The 24403-nt window shown below is 40.1% G+C and overlaps 4 protein-coding genes across 6 annotated transcripts in view; 3 read left to right on the forward strand and 1 right to left on the reverse strand.

Annotated features, from left to right (window-relative positions):
• Positions 1-2638, reverse strand: part of arhgap39 (Rho GTPase activating protein 39) — a 38427-nt gene extending 35789 nt beyond the window's left edge. Inside the window, exon 1 of the mRNA XM_079475187.1 lies at positions 2452-2638. Coding sequence (XP_079331313.1) covers positions 2452-2462 — 11 coding nt within the window. The 5' untranslated portion in view covers positions 2463-2638. The remainder of the gene's footprint in view (positions 1-2451) is intronic.
• An 823-nt stretch (positions 2639-3461) lies between these two features.
• On the forward strand, positions 3462-6119 carry cUnh8orf82 (chromosome Un C8orf82 homolog). 2 transcript variants are annotated; one of them, XM_079475188.1, is made up of 3 exons: positions 3462-3761; positions 3842-3890; positions 4681-6119. In XM_079475188.1, the coding sequence occupies exons 1-3, from the start codon at positions 3627-3629 to the stop codon at positions 5139-5141; spliced, it is 645 nt and encodes a 214-aa protein (XP_079331314.1). In that variant the 5' UTR covers positions 3462-3626; the 3' UTR covers positions 5142-6119. The 2 variants fall into 2 exon arrangements, with proteins under 2 accessions (XP_079331314.1, XP_079331315.1); XM_079475189.1 differs by lacking the exon at positions 3842-3890 and having other exon boundaries at positions 3486-3761; positions 4681-6020.
• Positions 6120-8821: 2702 nt separating this feature from the next.
• Positions 8822-15688, forward strand: naprt (nicotinate phosphoribosyltransferase). 2 transcript variants are annotated; one of them, XM_079475654.1, is made up of 13 exons: positions 8822-9238; positions 10518-10645; positions 10717-10799; positions 10882-11012; positions 11102-11217; positions 11487-11680; positions 13128-13268; positions 13451-13535; positions 13619-13699; positions 14180-14282; positions 14541-14698; positions 14974-15081; positions 15188-15688. In XM_079475654.1, the coding sequence occupies exons 1-13, from the start codon at positions 8989-8991 to the stop codon at positions 15272-15274; spliced, it is 1665 nt and encodes a 554-aa protein (XP_079331780.1). In that variant the 5' UTR covers positions 8822-8988; the 3' UTR covers positions 15275-15688. The 2 variants fall into 2 exon arrangements, with proteins under 2 accessions (XP_079331780.1, XP_079331781.1); XM_079475655.1 differs by having other exon boundaries at positions 8900-9238; positions 13131-13268.
• Positions 15689-16595: 907 nt separating this feature from the next.
• rhpn1 (rhophilin, Rho GTPase binding protein 1) lies at positions 16596-23309 on the forward strand. The gene is made up of 17 exons (XM_079474031.1): positions 16596-16737; positions 16878-17002; positions 18301-18416; positions 18582-18710; positions 18790-18865; positions 18942-19019; positions 19106-19230; positions 19313-19479; positions 19565-19662; positions 19772-19861; positions 20140-20296; positions 20481-20591; positions 21334-21528; positions 21715-21791; positions 21875-22018; positions 22100-22246; positions 22368-23309. Exons 2-17 carry the CDS (start codon positions 16910-16912, stop codon positions 22557-22559), a joined length of 1995 nt encoding a protein of 664 aa, XP_079330157.1. The 5' UTR covers positions 16596-16737; positions 16878-16909; the 3' UTR covers positions 22560-23309.
• The last annotated feature ends 1094 nt before the right edge of the window (positions 23310-24403 follow it).

The following is a 24403-nucleotide window of genomic DNA, read 5'->3' on the forward strand; positions in this document are numbered from 1 at the left end:
AACCTGTGAGATTCCGACAAAACTCAGAATAGAAAATGACAAAAATGAATGAAGATATTGTGATTATTAAAGTGATAGTTCACCCCAAAATAAAAATACTGTCATCAATTACTCATCGTTTTGTCAATTCAAACCTGAATGACTTTCTTCTTCCGCAGAACACAAGAAAAGATATTTAGAAAAATGTTGTTCACTGAACTGGACCATTCACTTGAATTGGTTACAATAGTCTGGCAGCAGCTTGTGTCTGCTGATCTGCACTCTTATCTGCTGTATATTTTACATCATCATCATCAAACACACACACAGAGCCTCCAAACGGTCTATTCGAGGGAGTGAACATAAGTTCCAGTCACTTGGACAAATGACATCAGTGGTTTTTATATGTTAACATCACGTTAATCTGTATGAATAATTCATTCACGCTGGCACCACGTGTCTCTCTACTTCAGTGTGGGGTAAATGAATCTCGCAAAGAGGACCGGCTCATATATCATCCAAAAATCAATACGAGAATAGATCAATTGTATCTTACATAAAGACAGATGAGGCCTTGGATTATGTGTTGCATGGACATTATTTTCATGTCACTTAAAACCATTTCTAATCAAATTGTAACAAATGCAAAAATCTGTCTTGCAAAAATGATGGTCATGTTTTTAAAAAGACAATGTCAACATTTGTTACGTCCTAAAACAAGCATCCTTATACATATAATCATTTCTTCTTTTTGTTTTGGGTGAAATACGACCGGACGTCTCTTCTCGATATGGTCACATATCATTGTTTGAAGCACTTAAAGTGTTTGTGTTTCATTTGAATCTATAGCTCTGTGGCACATGCGTTGATCTATAAGCACGTCTGAAGTAATGAAATCTAAGTTGTGTTGCTGTGATTGTCCTTTCTGTTTTGCGTGTGGTGTGTGTCAGATGTCAGTAAACAGACTGCCGGCCGGCGGTATGCGGGGCGTGTCGTCTGAGCTCGAGATGAACAGGTGCTCGGCAGGTTGGATCGAGGCCAGGGATGATCAGGCACCTGTGCACATGCTCCTTTGAATGTTGAAACCACAACACACAAATGGTATTCATACCAACAACACAGTGATGAAAGAAATGTGTAAGACCAATGGGGCGAGGGATGGGCGGAACCGGACATGTGCTGTGGTTTCAAGCCACTTTCGAACTCTACGTGATTGAACAAACGAAGAGCAAACAGAGCATGTGTGTCTCTATGGAAGATGCTGACGGAAGAGCACGCAAAACAACATCTCCAAAAGGATGTGTGTGTGTGTGTGTGTGTGTGTGGTGGGGTTCTAAATGATTTGCAAAAGGTTATGAAGGTTGCTACGCTCCACGTGTCTTATCTGCATCAAACTGCATCTGTACAAGGCTGACAAAACTTTGGCAGGTATATGTATCAACATTTTTTCAAGTCTGTTTCTGCCAGCAAAAAAAGGATTTACATGTAAACTCTAACCCATGTCAAATGACATTGACACATAAAAGGCAATTGCGTCTCAAAATAACGAACAAGCCCTTTAAATATATCCTCTCCCGACTTACTGATGCAATATGACAAACATCACTGCTGGAAAATAAAGAGAGCCCATCAAACCATGTCTGAATTCACAGTACCCTAGAATCAATAACACATGCTATCCCATGAGGCCAAAGGATTTAGACACATGCAGCGGGTGTAGTATGTTCACAGTGTGTCCCATTCCTTCTAACACACGCCCTCTTTCCATACCCTTCAAAAACACGCCAACCTACACTCACAAAATGATTGACAGGTAATATCAATACCCTACAGCAGGTATGGTTTATCATGAGTCTCAGATGATCCCTCGTGCATCTCTGTGGTGGCTTATGCTTTGTTTGATAAACACAAGGAGGTTTCCAATAAAAATGACACTTTACATTTCATACGGACGACTGACTCCCAACCATGAATTATTAAAAACCTCGCAAGCGCGCGAGGACGACTCTGGATAACGTGCCGCAGGTGTGCGCATCTCCGTCCTCATGACATTCTGCTCGAGCTCAAAAACCAAGGTGCTGCGCGTCCTCGCATCGCCCCGCCGTGTGCGCGCCTCGGGGGACCGCGTTCGGTAGGTGCGTGTCCGTGATGCCCCTTGGCCAAGAAATGACAGAAAATCAACAATGATCAGTCCGGGGATTTACGTGGCAGTGGTTTATGGGCGTGGAGGGTGTCACACGCGCGCCGGGCGAACACTAGAAACCACCATTTAGGGATTCACGCACACATCGAATCGCACGCGTAATGAATGCACAACGTCGTATGAAAGTGATGCGATTTAGCGAAAGGATGCCGCTGCTTATAGCGGTTAGACCACCGTTACGCACGCAGTCTCGCGCCCGGGCGCGGCGGATACCAAATCACCGCATTTCATTTCACACCCGAAAATGATGCTGGACGGGTTTGATTTACCTCTCAGCCATGGCGACTCTCCTTTCCGGTGTTAAAACGCGGTGACAGTAATCCACAGCGCGTCTGTCATCTTGATAGAAGCTCAGCCGCCGCGCCGACGCCGCCGCAGTCCAGGCGAATCTGGAGCACGCGCCGTCCACCCGCGTCTCCGTCACCACCGACAACCTGACGTCATCTTGCGCCTGCAGCGGGCGAGCGCGCTGGGAGGCTGGAGAGAGGAGGTTGCCATGGCAACTCGAGAACGCTCCGGTGATGGGTATCGCCACACCACACGCACTCTTAAGGTTCTTTATGGCAGTGGCTCTCAAACTCTTTTGTGGTAAAGCCCCCTTTGTGTGGAGAGCGTCAATTTGCTTAAAAGTGATCATGAACGTGTTTTTTCACTTATGCTACATAGCTTTGAAATGCCTCATTAAAAATTAAATTGTTGATTCTTATAATGTATCTCTTACATCTAATACAAATACAGTTAAGATGTGTCCAAAAACATTCTGTGGTCTTATTTAAAATCTTCTTATTAATCTTGTAAAAGTAGTGGACATGCGTGTTAATCAATTGCTGTATTCTATTGATGTTGACGACGTCAAGGATTTATTTTATCTTTGTCAATTGACCATTTATATTGACACTTCAACTCACTGTGGCTAGACAATATCTGTCCTAAAATGAAAACGATTTATTTCATCACACATTTCTAAATCAAAGTAAATTTACAGCACACGTGTAGAATCCTTTAAATCTACAAATCTTTCCTTCTTCTGAAATTATAAGATGTGCAAAATGCACCGTTTAATAGACAAGCCCCGTATCGCCTGTTGAATAAAAGACAGCGCCATCTAGCGTTTAACATTAGATAAAGGGTCAAACGCGCAACTGCAGATATTTACATCTTTTTAGAATGATACTTATAAAATAAGCACGGTAACATACCGACAGTTTACCACAAATATATAATACAGTCATTATTATTATATAACCCCGATATATTTCAGCCGTTTAAGATGCACAATGACATCATTAGCCGGAACTGATGTGAACCGGATGTAGTTTCCGCCGGAATCAGAACACGCTAAATATAAACAAAACATCTTTCACGTGCAGTTACCTACAAATGATTTAACGTCCTAAAACAGTGTTTACCACAATGAAGAGGCTTTCTTTATACTGAAATCGCCATGAGAAGTTTGAACAGGTTGTTTGGTTATAAATGGAGGTCTGTGTTCTGCAGAGACGTGTCCGCATACACACAAGGACAGAGTCCAGAACCGAGAATAAGAGAATATTTCTACTACATCGACCATCAGGGGCAGGTACACAACTGACCACACATCTCATTATAGTGTTTCGTTGGATGTCGTCATCTCTTATTCATTGTATTTCCCGTGTTAAGCTTTTTCTAGATGATACGAAGGTGAAGAACTTTGTCACCTGCTTCAAAGGTATTAATCCGTTCATGACGTCACTCCATACACGCACTGTCACCTTTATAAAAAACGTGGCCTGGGAACTCTTACAAACCATTAAAGGCAAAATTTATATGATTTGTCAGCCCAAATGGTCTTGATAGAATATAGTGAGGAGCATATAGGACTGTTAATGACGTTGTGTGCTACATATGCTTAACAGACTGTCAGTGCAGATTGTTGTGTAACAAGAAAGCATTTGCATTATAATAACATGTATACTTCAGCTGGGCCTCTTACACTTTGTTTTATGTATTACTTGCTTAATCCTCTTATTTTCTTCTGGGCTCATAATAAAAGAAATGGCCAATGGCACACTTATGGTATCAGACGATAAGACCACAGAGTTCTCTGTGCTGTCTCTGGTATTCACCCTTATTGAGATAATATGAATGGTAGGGCTGCTTGATTATGACTAAATCATAATATTGACAACAAAACGTGGCATTTAAACTGAATTCAACTGAAAAATAAATGTAAAGGAAATAGCACAGTTGAACCACTAGAAACGAAAGGTGTGCAAAAGGGACTGCGGCACAATCATCGTTTTACCTCGATGAACATTTTTGAAGGACAAAATTGACGAATACAGTTGATTTTTGATTACTTGCACAGCCCTAATGAATGGAACGGTTTAACTTATTTAAATACATACATAACTGACTGAATTGCATCTTATGCAATGAAAATGCACAACATGATCAACTCTAAAAGATTCAATTGCTTTTGCTTTAGTTGTTGATTCTGTCTGTTCTCTGTTCATTAGATCAGCACTTCCTAGTTTTCTTCTTCAGCCGCCTGAAAGCCAACCAGAGTGACCGCTACCATCAGGACTTTCCATTCCTCTCCCTCTGCGGGCGTGAACGCAACTTCCTGCGCTGTGAAGATCAGCCTGTGGTCTACACGCACCTGTTATCAGAGGTGGGGCAGAAGGAGCGGCTGTCGTACTGCGGGGGTGGGACTAAATTGACCGTTCCGTTCCGTCCGGAATCTCTCTTCATGCATCCAGTCAGCGGTAGAGTTTACCACCCTGGTCCCGAACAGGGAGGGGGGATCGGGTTGGTAAGTTCTGCTTTAGCCATTGAGCTGAGTACCCACTTTGAGTACACCCCGGGTCAGGAGAGTACAGGACAGCCCACTCATTTTCTGTGGGGAGGACATCGACACACTTTAACAGAAGAGTTGGCGAAACTTTCCGAAAAGATGTATGTGAGCAGTCAATTCTAAAGATACATGTAGTCAATACTCTCAATAAACATACAGTATATATATGTGTTCACGTATATGTGAAAAAATTAAGATTGTAAATGTAAGGCTTAACTGAATGTCTATTCTATATATAAAGCTGAAATAAATGTACTGTATAGACTTTGAACTAGGTTTATTAAAACATCTCCAAATATCACTGGATGAATATGCACACCTTACAATTTTCAACAGTTAAAGGATGTTAATAATGAAGTATATTAACTGCAGAGCAATTGCATATCATTACTCTTGTGCACTTGTTAGGCAATATTTGATGCGTTGGGTCAAAGATACTTGTGGCCTAATGGTTAGAGAGCCAGACTTAAAACGCAAAGGTTGAAAGTTCAATTCTGGCAGGTTTCCAAGGCTTTATTATAGGTGACCCCAATGGGAACTATGGCATACTTTTCACATATTTCAATAATTATTATAACTTTAAGGCCGTTTACATAAAATATACATAAAAAACTTCGACTTAAGGTTTTTCATACTGACTTTATACCTTAAATGTCTTTCTGATCCTCAGCCTCCTCCTTTAGTTTAGTATTGAAAGGCCTTTCTCCAAATTACAATGACCCTTTCAGGATAGGCCGTTTCCACCTCTTTTAACATTTGTAAAGCCATGGCCTTTTATCTAACAACGTCAAACCAAAAAATTTAAATGGATATTTTATGAAATACATTCATTTAAAAGGATATATTACATGAGATATTGGACCTGTAACTGTGGGCCGAACGTTTCATTCTCTACCTCTGCATTAGAAGATGAAGGTCTGCTGTGACAAATTAATTATAATGTTTTACTGTGTGTACTGAAGTGTTAAACACATAAAGATTATGACAGCTGTTTCTACAATTAAAGGAGTCTCCATTAATATGAATACATCAGCAACGGTTCAAAATAAAGCTGATGCATACATTTTTTTACAAAACCAAATAAAAGCATTTTTTTAAAGGAACAAATTAATTACACAATCAGCATGTAATTAAATACATGTAAAATACACTGGTAGAAAACCATACACATGGTAAATTAATTGAGTCGTAAGTCATTTACAAATGCATTATAAAGCAGTTATAACTACATGACTAAAAAGGGGTATTCTAAGGAAATACCTGCCAAATGGTGAGCAGGTATAAGAAAAACAACACAACATCAGTGCTTGAATTGAAGGGGGGCGGGGGGATCTAGGACCCCATAAGGCATTAGGGACCCCCATATGAAGTAATAAATAGACTGGCGACAAATGGAGAATAATAAACCTCGCAGTCTGGAAGAGGAAGCTTCTCCTTTTTAGGGGTAATTTTCTCTATAGTTTTCCACTATATTTATAAACTCCATGTCGGGGCTTGTTTATTCCTTGCGTGCATTATTATTAGGCCTGCTTCTGGGATGTTAGAGATCTCGATGAAGATGAGTGACAGCTTTTTGGAAATTATAAAGGGAGTGCACCTTGTGCGGTTTCTTTTCATTCAGATTTGTATAAAACTTGTTTTTCATGCTGACCAGACCAACGGCCACATACACGCTGCCAAGTTGCAGGAATTACATCTGCATATAATGGAGGGTTCACTCTTTAAATAGCTTTGATTGACACATTGATAGCCATAGTTAGTTCCTGTATAAAGCAGACTTTTGGACTGAAATGGTTGAATAGTCTGCTGACTGTTAGTCTCACTCATAACAGTCCCTCAGCGCCACCTGCTGGACTTAAACTGCACTGAAATCCTTGAAAAATCCCCACAACATTAACACACATACTGACAGGTGGTCTTGGCGCAATTAATATTTTTAATATCTAATAAACTAGTTTCTTGCATTTAAACAAGTCTTTTGGAACAAACATTATTATCAGAAAGTGTCAATCATCCAGTTGTTTTTAGGGAAAATAGTAAATACTACGTTGGTAAACAAGACTAGAATGATTCTGTTGAACGTACACTACTGTTTAAAAGTCATTTCTGTTCACCAAGCCTATTTGATCCAAAACACAGTGAAAGGATCCTGTTCTTTTATGAAAGCCTGTTTTTAATAAATAGTTATGCATATTATGATCAAATATATTGTGTATTATGGTGGGGGCCCCCCATAAGACTTGATTCAATCCGAGCACTGTATAACATAACCCATATCGCATCAAGATAATAATGAATCTTCTTTAGAGTCAAATAAATGATAAATAAATACATTTATTAAGCAATTATAACATGTGAGTTAAACGTGGCTCACTATTTGGCAGGTATTTCGGTGGAATCCCTATTTTTATCCATGCAGTTATAACTGGTTTATAATGCATTTGTAAATGAGTTATTAAACACAAATGAACACATTTATAGATGCTTTATAAAATCTTAATGTAAAGTGTTACCGAAAATACCTAGGCTATATAGGAGCCTGAATATATCTAAACTATCTCTATATTAAATAGCATTTATAGTTTTAGAAACGTATAAATTCAATGACACAATATTTGTTTTTTAACTTAGCCCTTTATACACCAATGCAGATTTAAAACTCGGATTTATAACGTTGTTTCACGGTCAAAAACGTTACTGTTTCCATGATGACTTGTGATTCTGTGATCCATTGACAATGTTTCCATGTTGTTTCGTGCGTTAACTCTGGTTAACCTGCAGGAGGTTGATAGAACTTATCCTTTAAACGTGTTCTGGACCCGACACACCTCGAGTAAGCAAGCTTTGGGTTAACCATCCTGACGGTAAGTTAACCTGCATTCTGGAATACACCACAGGGATGTCATCAACCTATACGTGAGGTGGTTTATGTTACATGACAATATAAAAATCAAAACAGCATTTATAGCACATATGGCTTGCTTGTTCCATAAATGTGCCCTGGACAACAAAACCAGTCTTATGGGTAAATTTTTCGAAATTGAGATTTTTACATCAACAGAAAGCTGAATAGTTAAGCTTTTTATTGATATATGGGTTGTTAAGATGGGACCATATCTGGTGGAGATACAAGAGTGTTAAACTCTGGAAGTAAAGGGTGCAAAAAATCTAAATATTGAGAAAATCGCCTTTGAAGTTGTTAATCCGAGGCACTGTAGCAGGCCATCGACTCACAAAAATAAAGTTTTTATATATTTTGGGTTGAAAATTTACAAAATATCTTTATGGAACATGTTCTTTACTTAATATCCTAATGATTTTTGGCATAAAAGAAAAATCTATAATTTTGACCCACACAATGTATTTTTGGCTTTTACTAAAAATCTTCCGGTGCTACTTAAGACTGGTTTTGTGATCCAGGGTCACATATGTGTTGAAAATTGTTGATGAAATGGGTGTCAAGAGCATGCAGTGTTATTTGGACAATCACATAAACATTATTATACCTTAACGTATCCTATATTTATATATAATGTATACTTTAAAGCTCCTAGTATTGCACAGTATGTCCCCCTCCCTCATCTGACACACTTGATCCAACTCATCGTTCATTAGCAGAGACTAAAAGACTTGAATGTCAGATGAGGGAATCCTACTAAATGTGCCGTACTAGGGTCTTCCACTTGGGAACATCTTCTCACACAGCCAAGAGATGTTATTTTATGTAACTTTGAGAGAAAAACAGCCACATTTGTTGCATGGTGCTCCTTGAAAATAAAGTTGCGCAGACAGTCTGAAAGTTTGGCATCACTGCGCCCAGGGCGCATGATAGTAAGTGGGCGGAGTCTGAATACTAGCAGGAACCCAGAGGAACCAGTAACGTTACAGGGTCACCGAGTACACATGCTAGGAGAGAAGTACGCGGAGAAGAGAGTTAAACCCGCATGTGTCAGAACACAAACCCGAGATCATGTCGACGTGCGATGACAGTGAAGTGTGTGCGGATCTCAAACGCTCCGTCATGACCCGCGTGCCGCCGTTGCTCACCGATCTCTACCAGTTCAGTATGGCGTACGCGTACTGGAGAGCAGACAGACACCGGGAACCGGCCGTGTTCGAGCTCTTCTTCAGGGATAACCCGTTCGGTGGAGGATTCTCACTGTTCGCAGGTCTGAACGACTGTTTGCTGTTCCTCAAGGACTTTGCGTTCTCGGATCAGGGTGAGTGTGGGCTGTGTCTCAATAGCTAGTGAGCTGTCTAACTAGTCAACGCGTCATAGACGTTCAGATTTGCAAATTGAGCTGCGTGGACAAAGTGTATTAAAGTGAACTTTATTGATATTTTCGTTGTTACAAAGCAGCTGTACAGTTAAAAAACATATTGATTATAAGTTATACAAAAAGCAAAAAAAGTAAACACACAGAGAATGAGGACGCACGCACGCACGCACGCACGCACGCTGGTTATCTCAGCACACATCTGAGATAAAAGAGAGAAACACAGGTCAAATATTAGAAATATTATTATTCCTATATGTAACATTAAATATTCATTTAATTTGAGTTAGGGCTGTGCGATTAATCGAAAATTAATCGCAATCGTCAATTTTGGTCTTCATCAATTACTGAAACAAAAATAATGGAAGTAAACGATTATTGTGCTTCATTCCATTTAGCAAGGATCCTCTCCTTTCTTATAAATCCACAGCGCACACTTTCCTTTACAGTGGGATTCAGCAGTGCTATTTCTTTACATTTATTTTTCAGTTAAATTCAGTTTCAGTTAAGTTTTTTTATTTTCTACGTTGTTTTAAAGGTTAACCGTAATCACGATTATGATTTGTGTCATAACCGAGCGGCCCTAATTTGAGCATGTGTCTAAAAACATAGTGTGCTTACTTACTTAAGATAACATTCTGTACATATGAACATAGCAGGCTCCCTACCAAGACGTCATTTCCGAGTAGAGAATGGAATTTTGGGGCATGTGACCCAAAGCCTAGTGAGCTGTCTGGATGAACTAAATTCTGCAGTGCGTCTCAACAGTCTGGTGTTTTTCCTTTTGCAAACCCTACTTAGCTGTCTACGTAGACAGCACTTTGAGCCTTATGTGGGGGTCTTTAGCAGCATATTCGGTCTTACCTGACTGTGAATGCTCTTTCTAGTTATGCTTTCCAGGTATTGAGCTGTGGTTTTCTAAGAACACGAGAGTCTGTGGTGAGAAACACTGGAATGTCAGATGAACACGTGTGTCTGTGACCTTTGACCTTGGTTTAATGAGGCCGGATCTCAACCCTGCAGCGTATGAACCACAAACCTGAAGCAGCCAATCACAGTCCAGCATTTCACTCAATCGTGACAGGGTTAAGGGTTCGGCCTCATGTCAGTGTACGATACAGAGTAAAGTCATGTGATGACATGAGTGACAGCTCTGTTGATGTATGTTACATGTTAAACAGATTCTAACCGTCTATCCATCACGTGTGTTTGTGTGTTGCAGATGTGGAGTATTTGCGCTCTGTGCTTCCAGCTAACACGGATCCTGATTTCTTCTTGTATCTGAAGGAACTGGACTGCTCATCTGTGTCCGTCTCTGCTGTACCCGAGGGCTCTGTCGTCTTCGCCAGAGTACGTACACTATTAACCCATCGACTGAATGTTGTTCTATGACACAGGTCGTGTGTTGTTGTGTACTTCAGGTTCCTCTGTTGGAAGTGTCAGGACCGCTGGCTGTTGTTCAGCTGCTGGAGACCAGTCTGTTGTGTCTGGTGAACTACGCCAGGTATCACGTGTTCCTCTTTCTTTAACTTCTGACTGTTTGTCTTGTTATAGTTGAAATATTCTCTCTCTCTCTCTCCTCTCAGTCTGGTGTGCAGTAATGCCGCTCGCTTCCGTTTAGCCGCAGGTCCCCGGCGTAGATTGATAGAGATGGGTCTCAGAAGAGCTCAGGGTCCTGATGGAGGCCTCACCGCCTCCCGTTACACATTCATCGGTGGTACGGGACGCAAGGGAGACATCTAAAATCACATCTAGAAGCTTTATATCTAGTGCATTAAAACAGGAAAATCATTCTTTCATTTCCAGGGTTTGATTTGACGAGTAACGCCCTCGCTGGTCGTCTCTTTGGAATTCCAGTTGCGGGCACCATGGCGCACTCGTACGTCACTTCCTTTTCTTCTCTGGCAGAGGTGTGGCCACAGGTGTGTTGTTGGGTCCCTACCTGTTATTATGTATGTTGTGGATAATGGGACTGTTATGGTTACATATTTTACTGTTGAGGACATGTACAATTGTGATGTAAAAATGTATGTAAATAAGTGGGCGTGGTTAACTCAAATTCATCGGTTCTGTCTGCAAATTGTTGTATTTAGATATATGTTCATATTTTTCTCTTTTGATTGTATTGCCAAATATGTCGTATGGTCACGTTTTTCATGAGATGTTATAACAGCTTTATTTGTTCTGGCAGACTCTGACTCCTGTGGATGGCGGCAGCAGTATTGACTTCATTAGTCTGGTTAAGGGACGGCTGAGCTCCGTGTGTCAGTTATTGGGGTCGAAGACGGAGCTCATACGAGAGGGCGAACTGGCGGCGTTCATGTCGTACGCCATCGCTTACCCTCACAACTTCATGCCTGTGATTGACAGCTACAGCGTCAGCTGGTAAGACACAGAAAATGCACTTCCTTCCTACATTTACATTTAGTCATTTAGCAGATGCTTTTATCCAAAGCGACCTACAAAGAGTTCGGGGAGCAATAAGCGATAAGTCATACAAGAGCAATAGGTGCTAATACAAAGTTTCTAGTTTCAACAAAAGCTAGACCACTACCTGTTGAGAGAAGAGAGAGAGTTTTTTTCAGAGATAAGGTTGACCGGACCGCATTAGGAAGAATGTTTCACCAGGAAAGAGTTGTGAAGGAGAATGAGCAGGAAAGCGATCTAATGCCCTTATGAGAAGGCAATGTAATGACTATCCATTTTAAGTGACGTATGTTAGACGGCTTGGGCGGAGCATCCGTTAACCCCTCCCCTTTCACTGTCAGTCTGCTGCAGTTCAATTTCAAGGGCTGTTTTTATATAGCCAATCAAATCGCAGAGAATAGTCGAAAGCCACACCCACTGTTTTTCTCAATAGAAATTCCATTTCACTCAAAAATGCGTCAAAATACAGAAGTAAAAACTATCGCAACCTCCGGTTCACGAGGACTTTAAAGCTTGGCAGTCTTCAGTTATGTTTGACCCAAGAAAATATTTGGTTTTAGATGTTTTCCTTAAAAGAAATAAAAGGAGGCACAAAGCTGATAAGTGTTGAAGTGAATATAAAGTGAGTCAAAACAATGAATTTTTAAACTTCTACAGCAAATAATTTTTTTTAGTGAAGCGCATTCGTGAATTAATGAACGAATAAATGTAAATATTTATTATCATGAAAAACAAATACATTTGGAAATTCTTAGATGAATACGGAAACTGGAAAAATACAGCATGCTATATACCACATCATAATGCTTGAAATTTGTGAAAAACATTTAAAATGATTATTAAATGTATTAAATAGCTGAAAATGTTATAACCACACATTCTTTCTGAAAAAGAAAGCATCAACAGTCATGTTTTAGTGCTGCAGTTCTTAAAACAAACCACCAAATTAAATCTATTATCTGGCCTGAAAGTTTGACTTTTTGAAGACTTAAAGTCATTCAGCTGTTCAAACCGGTTCCATTTGCACATTTCGGTGTAGCTCGTTTCACTGGAAGCACGCGCCGGGACTGCAGATACCTTCCGGTCAAGTTTAATATTTGATTGTATAATTGTTTTATTAAATAAACTATTTGTTGAACGGGTCCTGTATTTGGTTGCATTTAAAGAAACCGTATGGCACACATAGATCTAGCGGTTGAGCTTGGTATCGCAGTATAAATTCAAATATCGGAGAGACAAGTTTAGCCAAGTAACGCTTATCTCGGTTTCCTTTGATTGTTATTGGAAATAATCTACAGGCGCTCTGTTGTTTGTGAATGTGTACCGGAAGTTTAAAGCCGTCTATGAACTGGTGTTTAATGTTTCATCCGTCTGTAGATGATTGTATTGTGTGTGTGTTGTCCAGTAGTGGTTTGCTGTGTTTCTGTGCCGTGGCTTTGGCTCTGTGTGATGTGAAGTATCAGCCGTTGGGTGTCAGATTGGACAGCGGTGATCTCTGCAGACAGTCACTGGAAGTGCGACGAGTCTTCAAAGAATGTAGCAAACAGTGAGAGTTTCTTCACTTCATATGACTTGACAGTTTTAACCTGACAGAAAGGTCTCAGATATACAAAGAAGGAAAGACCCCTGGACCACACTAACAACGATAACGCCCTGCTAGCCATGAACTTTGCACCAGACACTTTGGTAGAAATCGTCTGTTTGCTTTGTTTTTGTATCTGTCTGTAGATTCTCGGTACCTCAGTTTGAATCTCTGATCATAGTCGGCACAAACAGCATTACTGAACAGAGTCTCGCTGAACTCAACAATAAAGTAAGAGTTCATCACGTGATGATCAAACTATTGTGCATCTGCATTAAAGGACGACATGACCTCTCTCTCTCTCTGTCTGTCAGGATAATGAAATCGATGTTGTCGGTGTGGGAACTCATCTTGTCACTTGTACGCGTCAGCCGTCTCTGGGTTGTGTATATAAGGTAAATCTAAGCTTAAAGGGATAGTTCACCCAAAGATTGTAATGATGTCTTCATTAACTCACCCTCTGGTTGTTTTAAACCTGTATATATTACTTTGTACTGATGAACACAGGGAAAGGTATTAGGGAAAATACATCAGTTCTAGAACAGTACAATAGTAGGCAAAAAATGAAATGGTAGTCAAAAGTGCCCCAGAACGGTTTATACATCGAAATTCTTCCAAATATCTCATTATGTGTTCAACAGAACAAAAACATAAACTATTTTTTCTACTATGGTAGTGGATGATGTCCCAGAACTGAAATTGCTAACATTTGTTCAAATATCATTTCAAAGAGATGAGTAAATGAAGACAGAATGTTCTTTTTTCGGGTCCCTTTAAGTTTAACAAGACAACACTCATGACATATCTTATTACACGTTCCTCTTTTTTCTGCACTATTTTAAAAATATATTCATTTTTTTTTATAAAATGCCTAGTTGATAGAGGTCCGAGGTCAGCCAAGAATGAAGTTAAGTGAAGATCCAGAGAAGAGCACTTTGCCCGGCCGAAAATCTGTCTACAGACTTCTGGACGCAGATGGTTAGTGTCTTTAAAGCAGACCATTCATTTATTTATTTATAATGATCTTTTATCGGTGATCTATCATTCCTCCCTGACTCCTGACATGTGCAAATCAAACGGTGTTGCTTACTGATGCCTTTCTGGACATATATAATTCACATATGATGACAATGTGAATTGATTCATTAGATTAAAAATCGATTCAAGACGCTATTTTAACGGTTAGTAACGTTATGTGTGCATGTTTAACTTGTTGAATGAATGTTTATTCTGTAGGTCATCCTCAGATGGATCTGATCTGTCTGTCTGATGAAACCGTCCCGACCGCAGGCGTCTCCTTGAACTGTTATCCTCTAGTGTCTGATACATCAATTCTGTCCATCACGCCGGGTCGAGTAACCAGCTTACGTTTGGATGTCTTCACCTGTGGTCAGGTAAACCCAGCCAGCATCTGCCTCTCCCTACAAAAAAGACATGAAATTGGCCAAAGATTTGTCATAGTCCAGCTGACTGACTTACTCTATAATGATAGAAAGTTGAAGATGGTGTTCTCGAGAACATTTTTGTACAAAATTAATGTGTAGGGTTCATTTATGTTAATTGGGACACTTGACAGTCATCTCAGTGTTGAAAAGTCTCTGCCCCCACAGACTATGAGCTTGTTTATGTGTTTGTTTAATAGGATTTTTATTTGTGGTTTTGTGCCCAGATCACATATCCCATAAGCAGCGCATCAGAGAGTCGTGAGCAAGCTCAGATTTCTCTACAAATGCTGCACCCCCGTCACAAAAAACTACAAGAACCGCACAATTACACGGTGAGTTTCTCTATATAAGTATGGTGACCCGGACATATGTTAGTGAGAATGACACGCATGATAAACTGCTTGACTGAATGTGTTTCTTATGATTATTTTCTTGAAGGTGGCTGTGTCAGAGCGGCTGAACTCTCTGGTCTCTGATATCAGAAGAGGAAACAGTAAAGGCAGCAACTTTCTGTTGTCAAACTGAAGCGATGGAATCCAGTCAGCATCTGACTTTCTCAAAAGCTATCTAATGTGCCTTCAACTCCCTGTTTCCTTATAAATGACTGACCTAATTAAATTATATATTCTAATGATCTAATTAAAAGTGAGATGTACATTAACGCATTTGGCAGACGCTTTTATCCAAAGCGACTTACATTGATTGTGCTATAAATGTATTTCTCACTATGTGCAATACCCTGGGATCGATCCCATGACCTCGGCGTTGCTAGCGCCGGCTCTTTCCACTGCCACAGGAAAGCACCTGAGAGATTGACGCTCTTCTGGCATTTCTCAGTGTCTTCTAACACTAATAATAGAAATCTGTGAAGACGAGAATAGTATTAAAGCACCTCTGCTAATGAACTAAATATTGCAATAATTAATTAATAAATATTTTAATAAATATGTTATGTATCAATGTTTTTATTTAAATAAGTGGACTTCTTAATATTACTTTAGCTGAAAAAGCAGTTTCACTAAAGCTAACCATCAGAACATGTCCAGTTTTTTCATGTAAAGGTATTAATTTATCATTTAGTTTTATCAAAGCGACTTACAAATAAAGGAACGACAAGGTTTTTACCAAAATGATAGTAAATTCCTTGTCCTAAAGTTAACTTTAAACTGAACTTAAAGTTAAATACAGTATATTAATGTGATATTGGACACTATGTTGTAAGTTTAAAAAAAACGCAAATATAACCTAATATATAATTTTATATTTACTCCTTTTTGATAAAAATAAAATTATTTTGGTCTAATTTATAGCATAGTAACAATTTAAACATTGCATAACCGTATAAATAGTATACAATAAAATAGGTGAAATAGTACAGAATTGAAATAATAAAAATTGTTCTTATTTACAATTATTTTTAATGACACCTAACTTTATGTATGAGAAAGTCAAATTCAACTATTAACATTATACTTTAATACAGTTTACTAGTAAACACTGAAGTATGTGGTAGCACTACTGTATTTTGTTCATTTTAGATTAGACCGTTTTATGTCATCTACATAACCTGCTATTATTTTTATTATTAATTAACGATTATTCTGTTAACAAATATTTATAAACGTTGTTCTCTTAAGACAGAAATAACGCTTTTATTATCGTACCGCAGACTCGCAAATGCCTTGTTGTTACCAGGGGCAACGTTATTTTCCGCTCCAAATCACCCCTAGACCCGCCGCTGTCTTCTCATTGGAGCTTTTCGCTGTCAGTCCGATCTATTTATCGACATGTGATTCGCCAGCGCACATGTCAATCAGCAAAGCCGCAATTCCGTTGGCTGAATCGCACAGGCTCGAGGCGAAAGACACACATCTACGCGCAGAGGCAACAAGTGGATTTAGTGAATCCGTGTAAATGTGTTCGTTTAAGATCGCGTTATGTATATAAATGACATGTTTTCAGACATCAGAAGATCAGCGGTACATTAAGTGAGTGGAACGAGGCGGTTCAAGTGGAGTTTGTTATCTAACGGTGATGTTTGAGGGGATTTACGGTTAAATGCTTTCAGTCGGGTAACGTGCGCGCGACCCTCTGCGTTGTTGTGAGTGCACGCGCGTCTTCATTACAGGTGTAAAGAGAGAAAGTTGCGCAGGTGAGGTCATGATGTCCGATTCTGGATCAGATGAAGATGTTAATGTGCTCAGAGCTGAGGAGGAGGAGGAGGAGGAGGGCTCAACTGAATCCCTACGCAAGGTAACGCTAGGTAACGCTACGTGCGTTTTGGGGATCATACTGTATGTGACGTACATATTTATATATAAAGAGACGTTTTACAAAAGCATGTGATATTATTTCTCTACCATCATTATCACCATAAGGGTTGTAAACAGTTAATAGAAGACGAGATTAATATACAGCTTTTGTAGTTCTATCTATGCTACTGCTAGTGTATAAGTGTATTTAACCATTTAAATCCCCTCTTAAAGGGACAGTTCACTCAAAAAAGGATCCTGGGTAACTCACACACAAAGTGCTATTTATTAACAATAAGTTAACGCACTAGCTAAAACGAATTAACAATGCTAACACAGAATTTGTTAATGTTACTCTGTTATATCCTGTATTTACTAATACGTTATTAAAATCAAACGTTAAAGGGGTCATATGGCGCGAATACGTGTTTATCTTTGGTGTGTTATAAGTTGACCAAGCATGCATTAGACAGGTACAGTGACAGAACAAAAGATGCGTTCTATCTAAAAGCGAATGCTCACCCAGACCTGCCCGAAATGCCTCGTGTAGCCACACCCCCACAAATCTACGTCAGTTCCTGGTTTGATTCGACAAAGACCGCCCAAACGTAAACGCACCTAGGCGGGCGTACCTGTCAGTACAATTGAAGAGGAACCTGATGTTCCAAATATGGTAAGAGGCGTTACATTTCCGTCACACGCTTGCAGTATTCGACCAATCACTACGCACTGGTGAACTGGCCAATCACAGCACACCTCGCTTCTCAGAGCCATGACCTTTGTATAAAAATCAGCGTGTTTCAGAGAGGCGGAGCAAAGAGGACATACAAACATGCACATTATGTGGAAAATAATGTTTTTGAACCTTAAATCGTGTATACACATTGCATTACATCTAAAACAATATGACCCCTTTAACGTGAGTTAATGCACCATGATCTAACATGAATAACTGAATTGACATGAACAAGGATTAATAAATGCTGAAAATCTAAATTGTTCATTATTATGCACTGTCAGCTAATGGATTTACTAATGTTTACTAAAAGCACATTATTGTAAAGTGTTACCAAATTCTGTCATTATTTATGCATCCCTGCGTTAAGTCAAATCTGCAGAACACAAAAGAAGATATTTTAAAGAGGTTTCCAACCACGAGGAAGAATAAATGATGACAGAGTTGAGATTTTTGTATAAACATTCCATTAAGGAAACCCTTGATAAGAAGAGTAACGCCGAGACGAGTTGGTTATCATATCATAACAGATGCGGATTGTGATGTGCATGTGTGTGTTTAAGGGATGTGAGCCTCTGGTTTCAACCCAGCGCAGCAAACTGCAACAGCGGAGAGCTAAACTCAACCAGCAGATCAACCGTGAGCTTCTTCTGCGCACCGGAGCAGAAAATCTCTACAGGTATATCAGTGTGTGTACAGGTGCATGTTCTCCTCAAAAACACACAGGGTGCAGATGTCCCAGCGTGAGCCAGAACTAACAGGAAGTGACCCGTGTCACCGCCCTGCATGTGTTGTGTATTTTGACAGTAGTGCACTTAGTTGTGTCTGCTGTTGTGTTTTCCAGAGCCAGCGGCAATCAGAAGGTAAAGGAGACTGTGGCGTTAGAGTTGAGCTTTGTCAACTCAAACCTTCAACTCCTCAAAGAGGAACTGGAGGAACTGAACAGCACCATGAATGTCTATCAGACTGAGAGGTTAGAAACATCGGAACATATTTGTGGATATGATCGTGATTTGCGTGGTTGGCTAGATTGAATCTTCATTCTGTTACAGTGAGACAGTAAATGTCCCCATGATTCCACTGGGGTTGAAGGAGACTAAAGAGATTGATCTGACAGTCCCGCTGCAGGTGAGATGAACCTTCACATATTTCTCATCATCCTACATCACAGAGTTCATGTCACTCCTGTGAATTTTCTCATCAGGATTTTCTCAGTGAACATTATGGGGAGGATTCCTCTCTATACCTGAATGAAATCCATGAGGTCATGGAGCTTCGACAGGTGCGAGTTACAGCTGACATGATGGTTTTGATTTGATTGTCATTCTTGCACGTCAATGTGTTTGAACCCCTGACGTGTTCTCGCAGGCCATGCGTACTCCCAGTCGGAATGATTCGGGTCAGGAGCTGCTGATGGAATATTACAATCAGCTCTATTTCCTGGACCAGCGTTTCTACTCGCCTCACAGAACTCTGGGAATTCATTTCCACTGGTGACGCGAGTTTACAGCACGTCAGATACATGAGCACGTGTTTGTTTGTGTCGAGCTGTATTATAGATGATGTGTTCCGCAGGTATGATTCACTGACCGGTGTGCCGTCGGTTCAAAGAGCGCTGGCGTTCGAGAAAGGAAGCGTTTTGTTCAACATCGGGGCACTTTATACTCAGATTGGAGCCAGAGAGGACCGCTCGACGCTGACCGGCATTCAGAACGCCATCGATGCTTTTCAGCGAGCTGCAGGTACTGACGTGATTTCCTCTGCTGGTGTTTTATGGCTGTTTATTTATTTAGCATGAAATGCGATGATGTGTTTGTGTGTGTGCAGGTGCGTTTCTCTACTTGCAGGAGAATTTCTCTCACGCACCCAGTCTGGATATGAGCAGCTCGGCTCTGAGCATGCTGGTCCGGCTCATGGTGGCTCAGGTAACCTGACTTAAGAGATTTTAATGTGAATAAAGTGTGGTTCCTACACCACATGTGTTTAACATGTTATATAAGGAGTTATGTGTGTTTTTGGGTTTGTCGTTGGCAGGTTCAGGAGTGTGTGTGTGAGAAGGTCATACTGGATGCGCAGGACAACAATCTAAATGTGTTACTGCAAGCGGCACAGGAGGCAGCAAGGGTACTAACACACACACAGATGCACACACACTAACACACTGATGCATAAACACTAACACACATGTACACACACTAACACACACATACACACACACTAACACACACATGCAAACACACTCATGCACACACACTCATACACACACACACACACACTCTAACACGCAAACACCTTAACACACAGATGCACAAACACACACATAGACACAATGGTTTTATTCTTGTAGGATATGTACTTTACCCACCACTAACTCAAACCTGCTGGTATGTGTGTGTGTTTAGGTATCAGACGTATATTCTCTGGTTCTTCAGGCCATGTCAGTACCGTTGCTGAAAGACTATGTTCCTTTCTCCTGGATCTCAATGGTTCAGGTCAAAACGCATCATTTCCGAGCACTGGCTCATTATCACACGGCTGTGGCGCTGTGTGACTGCTCAGGTGAGCTTCTCAACATTCTACATTATGCAAACAGCCATTCAAAGAATAAAATATAAATATAGGTAAAGCTAATTCAAGAATATTGGACAAGTGTGAATAACCATTAAAAATGACTAATTTTCATTAGTAAATGGGCTCATTGTCTTAAACAGCTTAACATTATGGAATGTTTGTCCCCTTTCAGGTATGAGATATGATGATGATGAAGGCCGAGATATTAAAGCTCTTATACAGATTCACTCCAGACGCCCAGACAAACTCAACCTTCAGGATCCAGAGGACAAACGCAGACTGGGTTAGTTTGTATTTTTAATATAGAGGGTATGCATGTCACTTTCCCGCATAAACACCACATGAACACGCCCCCTTGTTACACACTCAAAATGGCCGGTTACAATTGGAGAAACAAAGAAACTGGGACTAAAACACACAATTATTTGCTTAAATGAAACAGTTGGACTCAACAGTTGTCCTCACGACTTGTGTAGGAACCAGGTGTCCTTGTTCACTGAATTATTGCACGGAATGGCCTTTCCTGATGTTTATTCTGAACCTGATTTTGACGCCGGTGGAAATACACAAAGCAAACATTTTCTAGTCGACCAAAGCAGGTTAAGTGGTTTAATAAACCGAATATTACAAGATTTACATTGCTTTTCTAAATGCTTATGTAGTTGATAATATGTTAATTTTTGTATGAAATACATCTGCTTAGAAAAACATTTACATTTACACAACATATAACGCTCTAGAGGGTAGGTAGGTAACGCTTCTATGGTATGGTTCAAGAAAAACAACTTGAAAATGGCTAGCAAACATAACTGCTTCAGTATTTCATTTGTTTCAGAAAATTGCAGTTATTCCATTCTAAACCAAGTACAGACAACAAAACTGCTGAATTTAGTCTTTCCACCACTCAGTAGACGAGACTCGCTTTACTTCATATGACGTGTGTAGTGACGACACATGCACACCCCCTCTGAAACTTTAGTTATAGTGCGCTTCAGGGGTCTTAATAATGTGTTGTTTTTGTTCAGGTAAAGCCCATCTCCGTAAAGCCATCATACGGCACGAGGAAGCCCTGCGTCTTCACGGCGTCTGTAAGATGCTTCGTAAGATGGACATCCTGCAGGAGGTTCTGTCACGAGCTCACGCACGCTCGCTGGAGAAATACTCTGATATGGATCAGGAGGATGATTTTTATGAGGTCGCTGAGGCTCCAGAGATTCAGTGTGAGTGTTTCATGTGTCTTTACACTCAGATTCCAAGTATGATGTGTGCTGAAGTTGCTCGCTGTAGTGTTTCATTTATTTCAAGACAAAAAAGTTTGCGTTCCGAGTTAAGATCTGGGTTTGATGTGCATCCCAACTAAAGTGAGTATTTTCATGAAATGCTCTGACTCTGTTTGTCTCCTCCAGCTCACACACAACAGAAGCCTGATATTAAAACCCCTGATTTCAGTTCGCTCAGAGTGAATGATATTTTCCATCGACTGGTAAACACACACACACATAAACACTCTTTCAGGAGCTGATAGTGAGGCGACAGAACCGTGTGACGTTCATCTTTGTTGTACAGGGTCCACTGACAGTGTTTTCAGCTCGAAGCCGATGGCAGAGGCGTCACGTGTGCTTACTTCGAGGAGAGGCGGGACTAGGTCTTACACTTCGAGGTGATTCACCGGTTCTGGTTGCCGGGGTGTTGCTAGGTGGATGCGCTGCGGTACGTTTGCATCGTTGCATGTTGTGTCACACAGTGAGTTGTCGAGGGTTATTCTGTTGATAGTGATTTTCTGTGTTTTAGGAGGCGGGGCTCTGTGAGGGCGATTACATCGTAGCTGTTAATGGTGTAGACTGCAGGTGGGCGGAGCATGCAGAGGTCGTTCACGCCCTGAAGAGCTGCACAGAGAGGGGACTAGAGCTCGACGTCATCACGCTACAAACGCACGAGGTACATAAACGCACACAAACACAGGGCAGCGCTGACTGTACGGTTCACTTCCTGAATTCATCCGCACCTTATCTATCATAAGCTTTCACCATTGGTTAACATTAACTCGTTTTTCATACAGATGGAGAGAAGGACGATTCTTTCACCCACCAGTGATAAAGAGACTCAGTCGTGCGCTTCGAGGAAGCAGGGCCGGGATTACGAGCGTTCTTTATGGAACTGGAGCTGGAGGAGCGGTGGAGTCACCAAGAGACTCGGAAGCAATTTCAGTCTTTCCTTTGGAAACTTCCGTGAAGGTGAATCCATGTATTGAGGAGAAGAAGATAAGCACTCGTATATTACCTTCTGAAAACTGACTACACAAATCAATCCAGCAGAGCACACATGCTTCAATGCTTGTGTACGGTTAGATTTAAAGAGCTGAAGAAAAATCACACGGCACAAAACTTGATAAAAAGGTAAAGCACACTGAAGAGGTTTTTCTCAGTGGGGATGAAGAAATAGGAGTTTTTTTCGTACATGTGTAGCTGAATGATGTTTAATTAGATCAAAAGAATGTAAGCGCTTTCTTCAATGAGCATCATTGCATCTTTAAAATAAATGACGCTTGTTTTTATTCAATGAAAGCACATTGAGATAAGTTTCTACATAGTCTGTGGGGTCTCTGTAAATATATCATAATGCCCTCGCACAACAAATGTTTTTCTCCATGTCACATGCTTAGTGTATAGCGTGTTATGTGTGTCTCGGGTATGTCTGTTTAATACTGCTGTCAACATCACAAAAGGAGAATAATAATCACATAAAACATTAATGAGACACAGCAAGATCTTCAAGCAATAATAAGAAAATTTTAGTATAGGCTATATTGTTTAGAGCAATGAGGTTTTTGTATTTTTGCACAGAAAAAAATAGTTTTTTTGTTGTTTTGTGTGTGTTTTAAGACAAAGTCGTTTGTGTCTTTAGTTTGTTGTCAGATATGATTTGTATTAGCCATGAAGTAAAACAGTATTCACACCTCTTGACAAATATCAGTAAAGTGTTTTGAATGCACCAAAATGTCAATTTTTCTAGACCTCTTTAAATATATATTTAAAGCAATGACAGAAATAACTGACAAAGGATGATTCAGAAATAGACGTTTCCATTTTAACAGCATAAACAAACGTTACTGCGCATGCGCACTTTTGTGACCCCAATTTGACCCCTGTAGATTATTTCAATATCAATCAAAGGAAACCGAGATGACACGTTACTGGGCTAAACTTGTCTCTCCTATATTTATAATTTAGACTGCTTTACCAAGCTCAACCGCTAGATCTATGTGTACCATTACGGGTTTTTTAATGCATCCGAACTACAGGACCAGTTCAACAAATTGTTTATTTAATAGAATGAAACAATTATTATAGGCCTACATTTAAAAAAGAATACTAATCAATATGAACATAAATAAAAAAATACCGGAAGTTAACTGAGGGTCAGGCGCGCGCGCGTCCGATGAAACGGTCTATAGTTAAAAAGCGAAAGTCCAGAGACTAGAATGTCCTATACAGGCTTTCATAATCATATGACTAAATGAATTCCTTTTAATCCTAATAAAGATGAAGTGTGTTGGCTCAGACGTGTGTTTGGAAGCGTTTTAACAGCTGACTTGTGTTTCATTGGGGATTGTTGGAATGGAGTTTGCAGTAAACAATGATGAAATATGAGCTAATGCTGCCAAACGTGTCTCTCCACACACACACTACTGCACTGGGAAACGAGTCAAAGGTCAAAACTTGCAGTTTCAAATCTGCATTTAAATACATAAAACCACTGAAAGTAATGCGGAGGACAGCCGGTGTCTCAGAGACGAAAACATGAGAGTTTAACGTTTGGAAACGCAGAACACAGGGAGTGTCATGCTTCACCTGACCACTAGAGCGCAGCCGCGTGTCATTTTAATGAGACAAACGATTAGATTAATAAAATATCCATTTAAATTTGTTTGTTTGTTATATGATTGAATGTAACACATCTAATGCGATCTTCAGAAATAGCTTAACACTTCCAACTTTGTTTTTTACTAATGTATTTTCACATTGTTGTGAAGCCCACTGCAGGGAGTTTAAAGAGATAAATAAAGCAGGAGATATGATGCCTGCCACGATTGCA

This window comes from Barbatula barbatula, assembly GCF_947034865.1.
Source record: "Barbatula barbatula genome assembly, chromosome: 15".
Taxonomy (NCBI): domain Eukaryota; kingdom Metazoa; phylum Chordata; class Actinopteri; order Cypriniformes; family Nemacheilidae; genus Barbatula; species Barbatula barbatula.